This window comes from Acomys russatus, chromosome 1 (genome assembly GCF_903995435.1).
Source record: "Acomys russatus chromosome 1, mAcoRus1.1, whole genome shotgun sequence".
Classification (NCBI taxonomy): domain Eukaryota; kingdom Metazoa; phylum Chordata; class Mammalia; order Rodentia; family Muridae; genus Acomys; species Acomys russatus.
The window spans coordinates 7,060,101-7,072,026 of NC_067137.1; the positions used below are offsets into that span (position 1 = coordinate 7,060,101).

An 11,926-nucleotide genomic window follows, 5' to 3' on the forward strand; every position below is an offset into this window, starting at 1 on the left:
CAAGACACTGGCAGTCTGCAGCCTCCACAGGAAGATCCTAACACTCGGCCTGGGAGGGACAGCTGAGGAGAAGGAAGGCCTTGTGTCTTTCGGATCACCTTTGCAAAGCTGCTAGGGCTGGGGCTATAGCTCGGTGGTAGAGGATGCTTGCCCAGCATGTACAAAACTCTGCTGCATTCAACCCTCATAGGGGAGATTGAGATTAACATTCTAAAAAAAAATATAAATAAGTAAATAACAACAGAACAAAACATACACTTTGTAGATTTCAGAAATTAAATTCTACCCTGGGAGCTCATTTGCAAAGCTTGAGGAGAGGAGCCCGTTCCCTTTCTCAGCCTTCGTGGAGCGGCAGTCACCTCCACACTTGTCCTCCGTGGAAGCTGAAACCTCTGTCTATCGCTGTCTCCCGCAAGCGCCCCTCCTCCAAATTCTTTATGCAGAGCAAGTGTGTAAACCAAGCAGTCACTCTGGGTGGCCATTTTGGGTACAGTGTCAAAGTTGATGATGAAGAGCACCCTTGATGCCTTCGTGTTTTTACTTATACTATCCCTAAGTGCTAACTTCTACCAGCAGGCTGTCCCTGGGACCCAGTTCACGCAGTGTCCAGCATCTACCCTTCATTACTCCGTGAGCCAGTGAGCCAGCTTCCCCGCCTACACCAACACGTTTAAATTATGGTGTGTGTAGTTACCAAGTGAAACGACACTCAGGTTTGGTTTTTTTTTTTTTCCCCCTTAGCTTCAAATATATGAACCCTACAAAGTAAAAATCACACGGGTGCTGACACTTACAATCTCTTGTGTGGTCCTGTCTGCCCATTAATTCAAACCGAGCAATTGAAAATAATGAACATTAAAATAAATAAATAAATAAATAAATAATGAACATATTGCCCCTTTCTTAGTTTTTGGCATTGTTTTTTTCAGACTAGGAGTGTTTGCTCTGCACCCACTATTGCCTTTCTGGTGAGCCATCTTGGTATGAATAGTACCAGGAGACTCCAGCATGGGGCTGGAAGGGGAAGTGCAGGTAAAGAACAGTGACGCCCTGGGGGGAAACAGCACTTCCTCAGCAACAGGGTAAAAGCTCAGTAGTTTATGTGCCACGAACTTTCCTTAGGACTTAAAGGGGTAAAAAGACAAGGGAAACTGTTAGAATGAGATAGGACAGAACTCAGGAAGATTTTTTTTTAAAGCAAGTAAGTAATTGTTTAACAGTAAATATTTTCTATTAATAGGATAAAAAAGATTTCCTCAAAAGTGGAAAAGCCAGGCGGGCGTGGTGAGCGGTAGCCACGCCTGTAATCCCAGCGCTCAGGGAGGCAGAGGCAGGCGAATAGCTGTGAGTTCGAGGCCAGCCTGGTCTACAAAGCGAGTCTAGGACAGCCAGGGCTACACAGAGAAACTCTGTCTCAACAAAACAAAACAAAACCAACCAACCAACCAACCAAACAAACAAACAAAAAAGCGGAAAAGCCTAAAACTTGAAGGAATTAATGACAGAACTTGGAAACACACTGGGCTGAAGTCCTGGAGTATTTAGAATTACCTACTTGATTCCTTCTAGTTCTAAACACTTACCCCATGGATTCCTCCACACTGGGACACACACACACACACACACACGCACGCACGCACGCACGCACGCACGCACGCACGCACACGCAGGTAGAGAGAGAGATGGATTTACAACGTAAATAAAGCAGACTGGTTCTATCTGACAGCTTCCATCTCTGCAGATGCCTAACCATGCCACACAGCAATCTGGCTGTGGAATGGTCTCCACTTCACAAAGCATCTTGCTTCCATCCAGGAGCCGAGAAGGGTCGTTGGGTTGGTTTGCTTTATCAAGTCTATCTATCTTGTAGTAGGGTTTGTTGTCGCTGTTTGTTTTCTGTTTGTTTGTTTTTTCCCTTAACTGAAACAAAGAAAAGGTACTCAAGTAATGGGTTCATATTTCCCGAAGTTTGTAGGTACTGAGCACAATGTCAGCTGGCCAGTTGACATCTTCGTTCCTGCCATAGCTGGAAGGCTCTAGCAATTATCTCTGGAAAGCAACTCTCTGTTTTGAAGGTTCAGGGGTCTGGTGGTGGTAGTGGTGGGCTGCACTAAGTCTTTGGAACCTCTCACAGGCTAGAGGCATGTCATTGCTAGGGGCTTTGCTGGCCACGTACTGACTGACTATAATGAGCCAACACTCTGATTCTTATCAGCACCTTAACAGTCCCTGTTAGGACAGGACTCATTTTACCTTCCCTGGGCCTTGGCCAAAAAAAGAGAATATTTTTATGGCTTCCATGCTTGTTTATAAAATAATCTTAAAGCCCCACGATAAAACTAAAGGGGGGGAAAAAAAAGCCCTGAATCACAATGCTTTTTTAAAACTCTGCAAAAGCTGTTAAAAGCACAATTTAAATGCCTGGGCTGACAATGTCACACACCAATTCTATGCCATTCTAGATTTTGGGCCATTCGGTTAAGACTGCTGTCAAGTGTTGAAGGAACATTAATTAGAAAATAAGCTTCACTTGCGATGCCCATCCAGCGTTAGGTCCCCTCGACTTGGAAACCTGGTGGCCTTTGGGTTCATCTTAAGAGAGGACCAGTTAAGTGCAGCTGGTGTGAGAAGCCAGCCAGTCCCGACACTTGAAAGTCTGGAATCTGTTTTGGGGCCTGGACTTGGATCCCTGGCCGCTCACTTCCACTTGTCTTTACTGCTCTGCTCTGCAAAGCCCCATCCGAGAGCATCTACACATAGCTCGTCCTAGAATCCTGAACCATGGCAGGCCTGACAAGAACTCTGCTTCATCAAAACTCAAGAAAGCTCCTATGGCTCCCCCTATCAAAGCCGCTAGCCAGCCAACAATTAAAAAGCCAGATCTTAATTATTATTGATTAACATATCCAATCCCACAGGGATGTTTGGGAACAAAACGAGCCTCTGGCTTCTCGAGGGGCTGTTCTAGAATGTTCAGTTATGTTCTAGAGAAGAAACAGCTCTTGAACCAATAAAAATACAAATCTTTCAGAACCCCTGCCGCTCAGGAAGCTTCAGGAAGCCACTAAAGAGACAACAAATTCCAGTGCCCTGCTTCACAATTTTTAACTATACCTTGATGCCCCAAGAAGCCGACTCAACCAATTTCAAAACCATTATCCTAACAGGCATTGGACGACTGGACAACTGACTACTCAAAGGACTCTGGACCATGAGGGACCTACAGACTGCTCACCCTGCTTTTTCGGTACCCCCTCACCACCACCACCACCTGCCCCGCTCCCCCAAACATAAAAATCCCTGCAGGCCTGGCTACTGACTGGGGCACTGCACCACGGATAGTAGCTTCCTAGGAGGGTCACAGGCTCTGCTATGCTGGTTCTTAAAGTGGCAGCTGTTGTGGATAATTTGTAGTGTCATTATGCAACTTTCTTCCAGCTCTTACTGTGGCTCCCTCTCTACCCTCTGCTAAGGAGGTTCTGTAAGCCCGGCATGAAAACAGCATTCCCAACTGTTACCTGTTTCTCACAAGGATTGATAGACCTAAGAGCAAAAGGACATTTCACACTGATTACCATATTGGCAAATGCGACATCATATTGGCAAATGCGACATTCACCCATAGGCGCCGCAATAATAAAATGTTCAGTAAGTTCCCCTGGCGGCCCTGGACTGTCTAACTTCGCGTTTTTTTTTTTTATTGTGATTACATTCTGATTGGCTTTATAGCTTAAACTGGAATCTTAGTCTTTTCCCTTGCTTCTCTACCCTCAAAAGACACAGCACTTCAGAGCTGTTTGGTTGGCGGCAATAGGGAATCGGGAACTGGACTCAACACTTTCCCCCTAGTGATCCGCCAGCGCAGGGCTCGGGCGCCAAGCCAGGACGGGTGCGATTCGCTCGCGTTTATCAAATCCTTATCGGTGCCCTGAGGTGGGAGCTACTGCTTTCGACCAGAGGATACATTGTTCCTGGCTCAGGTCCCTAAGTGGAAGTCCAAACAAAAGCCAATCCGCTCCGGGGCTGAGTCTTTCCAGCCTGGCTACGGATCTCCCGCGAATCGGCTCGCACCACTCTGGGTTCTCGCGTTCGACTCCAGCCACTCCAGCCAGCTCGCCGCCGCGGAGGGCAGCGCTGGAAACTCTCGCCCATGGCTCCCACCGATCGAAACAGGAGCAAAGGGCCAGGCGACCAGCTACAAACTTTTGCAGGAGGCGAAGGTGTTTCCAGGTCTGCGCGGTCGCATGCTGAGCTCCCACCTAGGTTCGGAGAGAATCCGGTGTCCGCCCGCCCGATTAGAGGCGGGTTGAAGGAGGCGCTAGGGCAGCGGGAGTTGGCCGGAGTTGCCTCTCACCCAGTGCGGAAAGGTTCGCGAGGGCAGGCCTTCGTGGCTGCCCTTCTCTGTCTTCTTAAGAGTCGGGCACTCAGAGAGGCCCGGTGTCCTCTCTCTCTCTCTGCACATTAAGACACCTGCCCCCGCAGGGCAATCCAGGTCACTACCCACTCTCTGACGAAGTCTAGGTGCAGGCTAAGGAAAGCGGGGTCCTACAAACTTGGGTGCGGTCTGGAGCAGGACCCTTGGCCATGTTCCGGCTCTGCTCCTCTGGCCAGGGCGCACCCCCGAGTTGCGCTTTGCCCTCTATCCCTTGCTACTTTGGGGGCGCAGAGCCCGCATTGGAGCGCGCTTGAAAAGACCAAGGGGGTCCTAGGAAAAGTAAGGCGCGTCTGCTGCTTCAGAGGGTCGAGGGCATCAGTCCAGAAACATTTCAAACCACTAGCTGGGATAGCTTGGTGCTCTGAGGACGACGGACTTTGGAAGGCGCCGCGGAAGCACCCCTGACCTCCAGGGCCATCTCTCTGTGTCTCAAGGTCTCGGAACTATCCGGTTCGCGACTCGACTGCGTAGCCGCAGCTCTGGGTCCCTAAAGCCAGCACCTGCTCTCTTACTCACCCCCCACCCACCAAAGAGCTGTCCCCCGGCCTCGGAGACCCTCGCACTCCTCTCGCAACTGCCCCGGGTCGTTCCCGCCTCGCGCAGTTCCGCCACTGCGGGGAACCGAGTTGGTCACCGGCTCTGACGCCTGCTTACCTTTTCTTCTCCTTGTCAGCTGTCATTGTCGCCGTGGCCCTCCGAGACCCGGAGCACCTGGGTTTCTTAAGCCCGTGGGGGCTGCAGCCGCTGTCTTCGCTGTGGCCCTCGGCAGCTCTCGGTCGCTCAGGCAGGTGTGAAAGGTCTTAAGTGTTCGCAGGTCCGAGAGTCCCGCACAATCAGGTGGAAGTTTGCGGACGGCTGGCTAGGTGCGGAGGAGGAGGGAGGAGAGGGGTGACGGGGAGGAACCTGCAGGAGGAGGCGGGGCCCGGGAAAGGAGTAGGAGGAGGTTGTAAGACGCCAAAGGAGAGAGCAGCGACAAGGGGCCAGAAGTTCCGTTTATCCCCGAACAGGAGTCACTTTTCTGGGATCTCGCAAAACAAAACCAACCAACCAACCAACAAGCAAAAAAGAGTGGCTCGAAGAGAGGGAATTAGAAGGAATCTGGGGTCAGGCGAGCGCGGCAGCTGAGATGACCATACAGTCTCAGGACACTGCCGAGGATTGTACGGCCGCCTCAGGAGAGCTTGAGCGGAGCGCTGAAGACTCCCGAGCTGCGCACCGACCGCTCTCGAATGTCCGGCCTCCTCAGCTGCCAGCCCACTTTAAAAACTCGGAGGGCCCGCCCGCGGGAGGGCGCGAGGGGCGCGGGAGTGGGGCAGCGGACTGGGGGCGGGGCCGGGGCGGGGCGCCAGACAAGCCCCGCCCCGCCCGCTGGCTGCCAGCCCGGGCTTTCCACCGCGTCCCGGCCAATGGGGAGGCGCGGCCACAGCTTCTCCCTTGACCCGGTCCCGCCCCTTTCTCCTGGGCCGCGCTCCTCCGGCGCCCGCCTGCCCTGCCTCCTCCTTCCGCAGATCCGCGACTTGTTTTTATGGTCCGCCGGGTGGCGAGTAGCTAAGTGGGACTCTGAGCGTGGAGGCGCAGTTAGCACGGGGCTGAGTAGTGGTGGGGGTCTGCTACCCGAGCCCCGAGTACGTCTTTGCGCCAGCGTCCTTTCAGCAGCATTTCCCGGAGAGCCGGGGCAGGATCGCAGAGTCCGGGGTTCCAGTGCGCAACTGAGGCGTGCAGCGCCCCGCCACCCTACATCCACTTTCAGAGTGCTCCTACGAGTCCCTGACCCAGCGGCGTGGCTCCCATCAGCTAGTGGGAATAATCTCCAAAGACCCGGACCGAAGTGCTGCATGTCTGCCTTGGCGGTGCGCTTTTTTTTTTTTTTTTTTTTTTTTTTTTTTTTTTTTTTGGCAAAGCGCAGCTGACCTTGACTTCTGAGTCCAGAGCGGCGGAAAGCTGTGAGAGAAACAGTGGCAAAAATTATCTAGGATTGCTCCTGCCTGCCCATTTCTTTTCCTCAATAGGTTTATGGGTTGTTTGAGGTGCTTTGTGGTAGTCTGTTAGGTTACAGTGCATGGATGAGAGGAAGGTTTTGGAGCCCTCCAGCCTGCTCGTGCCCGCTCTTACTTCCCCAGCATCACGGTGGGTCCCCCAGCGAGTTCCTGAGTGAGAGTTCATAGCATGTTTCGAAGTCACTGGATCTGCCCTCCCAGGGTTCGAAGGATAGTGCCAACAGCGGGACTCGGTGGTTATAAAGTCTCGCATAGGCAAATACCTCTCTTTGGCCCTTTCCACCTGTGAGATGCCCGCCCCTGGCCTGATCTTAGAAGCTTTCCCATTAGGTGATTCAGAAGGAACAAGGGCAGTCGTCGATTTTTCCGCAAATTGATCTGCCTTGGACGCAGCCCGTGCTTCCTGCGTTATTCTTGCACCCACATTTCCTACTAAAATTATAAGCAGAGACGTGTGTGTGTGTGTGTGTGTGGTGTGCATTGGGGCAGGGGCAGATCTTAGATTTGTTTAGGCACCAAAAAGATGGGTACTTTTCAAAAGACTTGGAAAGGTATCTGAAAGAACGGGGAGAACAGAAAACTCAGAAACGAGAGACACTTTGCTTGAGGACTTGGAAATAAATGGACACACCTGACAGTGATTTCAAAGACCATCTGTTTCACTCTAAGAAGCTGGTGGGTGATTTCCTATGACACTTCTCCATCCAGGCAACCCTAGTCTTTGTCTTAACAAGAAATTCAAATTGGCATATTTAGCTATAATAAAAATAAAAGCACATTTACTTCTATAGAGACTGGAATGGAGGGAGGAAGGGAGGAAAAGCCAAACAGAAAATCCCTAAGAACTTTGGCAGCTTCAAGGCACCTGACATTGTTTTCCACAGAGCTCCCGAATCCTGTGCTGTACTTGACAGTTGACTGAGCAAACACTTTTAGCCCACAAAGAATATTTCAACAAGCTTGAGGTTATGAAATTTATTTGGGAGGTTTTTGTTTTTAAGAGGAAAGGTGGGGCTCAAAAGTGCAAGTATGTACAGGGCTCTGGATTCAATGTCCAGTACACAGATATACTACAGTAAGAGGTCTGGCCAGGTGGTAGTGGCGGTGGCAGCAGCAGCAGCAGCAGCACACCCCCTTAATACCAGCACTTCGGAGGCAGAGGCAGGCAGATGTCTGAGTTCAAGGCCATGCTAGTCTACAAAGTGATGTGTAGGTAAGCCAGGACTACACAGAGAAATCCTGTCTCAACAAACAAGCAAACAAGCAAAAACAAAGTAAGCAGTCACTCAAGAACACTGCAGTCTTCTCTGTGGGAGCATCCCCTCTTTCTAACTGGGGTTTTTAACCTATAAGTTAAATGTGCCGAATATGGTTCCCACAAGGAGTGGACACAGCCTTGCATAGAGCAGAGCAGGGCCAGGTGGCCTAAAGACCTCTTCATATGTCATCCAGAATTTGAAGGAGCTGAGAATGGAAGCTGGACGAGGGATTCTTTGACATTTTAGCATCCATGGAGAACTAAAGGGGACAAGCTCTGAAAATAGATAGATGGTAGGAGTCTGGGAGCTGGGTCCCTGGCTTTACAGGGGGGTGTCTCTAGGTCACTGATGCCAGACCCACAGAGCAGCAGAGAGTGTCCCAAGCTGCTTAAAGAGGGTACAAATGACCTTGGGAAGTGTCCACACCTGTCTCTTGGCTCACCTGGCTGCACTGCTCAGAATCAAAGGCTAGGATATCAAGGGAATGGCTGCACATTTTGATAAGGGATAAGACTGGCCAGGCAGTGGTGGCACAAACCTTTTATCTCAGTGGTCCAGAGGCAGAGGCAGGTAGATCTCTGAGTTCGAAGCCAGCCTGTTCTACAGAGTGAGTTCCAGGACTGCCAGGGCTACACAGTAATACCCTCCCTGTCTTGAAAAAAAAAAAATCCAAAAGAAGGGGGTGGGGTGAGACTGGGCCTTTAGTTTCCCCCTTCTTCTAGAGTATTCCATTAGAAGAATGAGCTGTGGATAAGGGGTCAACCTACAAACCTACAGAAAGGGGGCACTCGGGATGCAGCAGAAAGGCAGGAGGATGACAGGCATGACCCCGGATATGGTTTATAACCGGGTTGGGGTAGTGGGACTCAGCAGAAGGGAGCGTGGAAGGCTGGGCTAGTGCTTTAGCGTTTGACAAGACTTCCAGTTCCTTGTCACAGAGGGGTCAAGGAGAGCAAGAGAGGCCCCTAGGAGTCAAAATTGAAGGAGACACTTAAAGCCATAAAAGTCATAAAAACATGCCCTTGCCACTGTCCTGTGCATACTCTGTTCCATTTAGTTGGTTTGCTGGCACACGCCTGAAATCCCAGCACAGGCAGGCAGATCTCTGTGAGGCCAGCCTGTGAGGCCAGCCTGGACAGCCAAGACTACACAGAGAAACTCTGTCTTGAAAAACCAGAGAGAGAGAGAGACAGACAGACACACAGACAGACACACAGACAGACAGACAGACACACAGACAGACACACAGAGAGAGAAAATGAATGAACATGGGAGGTAGCAAAGGGGGAGAGGAAGGGCTCTCTGGGATAAGCTGTGGCTCCTCCCCTTTTCTGAGTCCTCCCCCCCCCCCCCCCCCAGGAGTTAATATGTGTTATCAACTTGACTGGCTTGGAATGACTTTGGAAACACAACGCTGGGCTTGTCTGGGAGGTGTTTCCAGACACTATGAACAGGGATCCCAGACTGCGTGAAAAGGAGGCTGTGAGCCAAACACCTTCATTCACCTCTCTCTGCTTCCTCACTGCAGAGGGACACAAGGTGGCAAGCTGCCCCATGCTGCTGCTGCCCTATCCACAGTCACTCTCACCGCCAGCATCCCCAACATGATGGCGTGTACTCTCCAACTGTGCTTTGGTTGGTCATCTTGTCACAATAACAGGAAAGGTTTTTTTACTTTTATTCATATAGGGACGCACACACATGGGCGCGCTACTCCATTCCAACCAAAGCCAACCCATTCTATAGCTTTACAAAACCCATCTTCTATCTTCACTCTGTAACCCTGAACTCTGGTACCAGAAAATCATACTCCTGTGTGTGGCTCCTGGCCAACCAACATCCTGAGGTCATCTCACAGACATATGCTATATTTGCCATTAAATAGTATGACTTTTGGCCCATATACTCAGAATTTGTTATCTTTCTAAAGAGGTTCTGTGATTTTACTTTGAGGAAAGGGTCAAGTAGGTTTTTTTTTTCCTATTGGACTGTCTAAATGACTTCCGGCGGAGCCATTTACTTCCAACCAGTCCCACAGCACCCCCCCCCCCCTGCATTGCCAGTGACATAGAGGCTAGTGGCTTCTGATGCTAGGTCTAGGAATACAGTTGTGGCAGTGAGAGGTGGTATGTGTCTCTCACTGTGTCATTAGCCACTGAAGGAGTCATTTCTCCAGGGTCGCTCTGCTGTGCTAATCCACAAAGACCACAGAGCAGCAGACTAGTCTCCTCTGCCTGGAGGGCCCAGCCCATGTGCGCAGCACTGCCTGTCTTAGATTGCACATTTGTTTACCCTTTAAGGCCTTGAAACCAGCAGACAACTTTTAAGTAATAATGATCCTCTTTGTTTCCTCCAAATAGTATAAAAATTGGTAAATGCATATAAATGTACTGACTAGTTAGTTTTTTATTTTGTTTTGTTTTGGCTTTGGGTGATTTTTTTTGTTTGTTTGTTTGTTTATTTTTATTTTTTTCAACTTGACACCAGCTAGTCATTTGGAAAGAAGGAAGCTCTATTGAGAAAATGCTCAGACCAGAGTCCTCTTTAGACAAGTCTGTAGGGGCATTTTCTGAATGAACAGCTATGGGAGGGTCTAGCCCACTGTGGGTGGTATCATTCCTGAGCAAGTGGTCCCCAGTTGTATAAAAACGTGAGATGAGCAACCCACCATGAGCAAGGCAGTAAACAGCACTCCAACATGGCCTCTGCTTTGTTTCCTGTCTCCTGGTTCCTGCTCTGCTTGAGTTCTTGTCTTGGCTTCCCTCTCAGTGATGGTCTGTGGTTTGGCTCATGTATAATCCAAATAAACCCTTTCCTTGCCAAGTTGCATTTGGTCTTGGTATTTATCACCACAACAGAAAGCTTACCATATGCCTAACTCTCTGAACAATAGATGTGTTAGAATTTGGTGGTGTGGGAGGGTGCGAGGCATGAGGGGCGGGGTGGGGGATGGGGTGGGGGGTGGGGTAGGGGGTCAGGTGGGCGATCGGGTGGGGTGGAGGGTGGGGTGGAGAGAGAATGAAAAACAGACAAGTCTGGAATCCTGGCTCTGTCCACCTAGGACCTAGAAACAGCCAGCATGTCCTAACCAGGCAGCACGCTGGTGGGTGTGACATCTGAGGCAATAAAGTAACACCCATGTAACAGGAATGGCTACTAGGAAAGAAATGCTTTCACCCCATGCCCCACCCCCGCCCCCTGCCTCGGAAAAAGCATGAGCACAAATGAAACTTCTCGCACCACTAAAAAGGATGCCATTGGGCCCAACTATCCCTTCCCTGGAGCCTGAGTGACCAAGAACAGCACAGATTAGGTGTTAAAATGACCCCCAGCTAGCTGGAATAGCATCGGGCTGTGCCAGGATGTTAAAATGAGCCCCCTTCTATCTCTGCTGAAATGGAGGTCCCAAACAACAGATACCCCCTGCCCCCATTTCTGAGATGCAGAATAAAGAGAGCTTTTGAAAAATGGTTTTGTGTGATTTCCCTACATCAGGAAGACTCGCAGCTAGGTTTCCAGGATGTAGTTGCTAGCATCACGGTCCACCCAAGGGACACCGCTCACTCCCAGGCTCTGGAAGAGTTCATGGATATTTCTGGAGTTGGAGGGGTGGCCCACATCTAGAAGCCACATCCAGGTGCTGGCATCACAACAGCAGAACAGGTAGGATTCCCTGGAATCTGACTCTAAGGGGCAAGAGGAGAGCTCAGGGGAGGCTTTTTTTTTTTTTTTAAAGGACACACTCTTAGGTGACAACCAGGAAATAAAACCAGACAGAGGGAGAGGTGGAGTTTCTGGGCGGCCTCAGTGAAGGCTTCATCCAACCCCCTAGGGCAGCACTCAGTCCTCAGTCTTCCTGACACTGCGGCCCTTCAATACAGCTCCCCCTACAACAGTGACCTCCAACCATAATGTTATTTTTGTTGCTATAATTTTTCTAATGTTATGAATTTTACTGTAAATATCTGATATGCAGGGTATCTGACATATGACCCTAGTGAAAGGGTCCTTCGACAGCCTCCCCCCAAAAAGTTGAGAAATTCTGCTGTAGATGCTGCTATGGAAATATCTGCAGCTGGATTGGTCCAACAGAGTCATCCACGGCAGGGGTGAGCAGGTCCTGCTATCCCTGCATTGAGCAGTTATTAGTGATGGATTCCAAATGGAAATAACATCTGGGTGGGCGGGTGGGTAAGGATGCCTGTTATTCTGGAGAAGCCGCAGAAGTGATGGAA

The 11,926-nt window shown here is 50.2% G+C and overlaps 1 protein-coding gene across 1 annotated transcript in view; it reads right to left on the bottom strand.

The window, feature by feature from the left end:
• Positions 1–5,682, bottom strand: part of Epas1 (endothelial PAS domain protein 1) — an 82,204-nt gene extending 76,522 nt beyond the window's left edge. Inside the window, exon 1 of the mRNA XM_051159618.1 lies at positions 5,090–5,682. Coding sequence (XP_051015575.1) covers positions 5,090–5,115 — 26 coding nt within the window. The 5' untranslated portion in view covers positions 5,116–5,682. The remainder of the gene's footprint in view (positions 1–5,089) is intronic.
• Between the last annotated feature and the right edge of the window lie 6,244 nt (positions 5,683–11,926).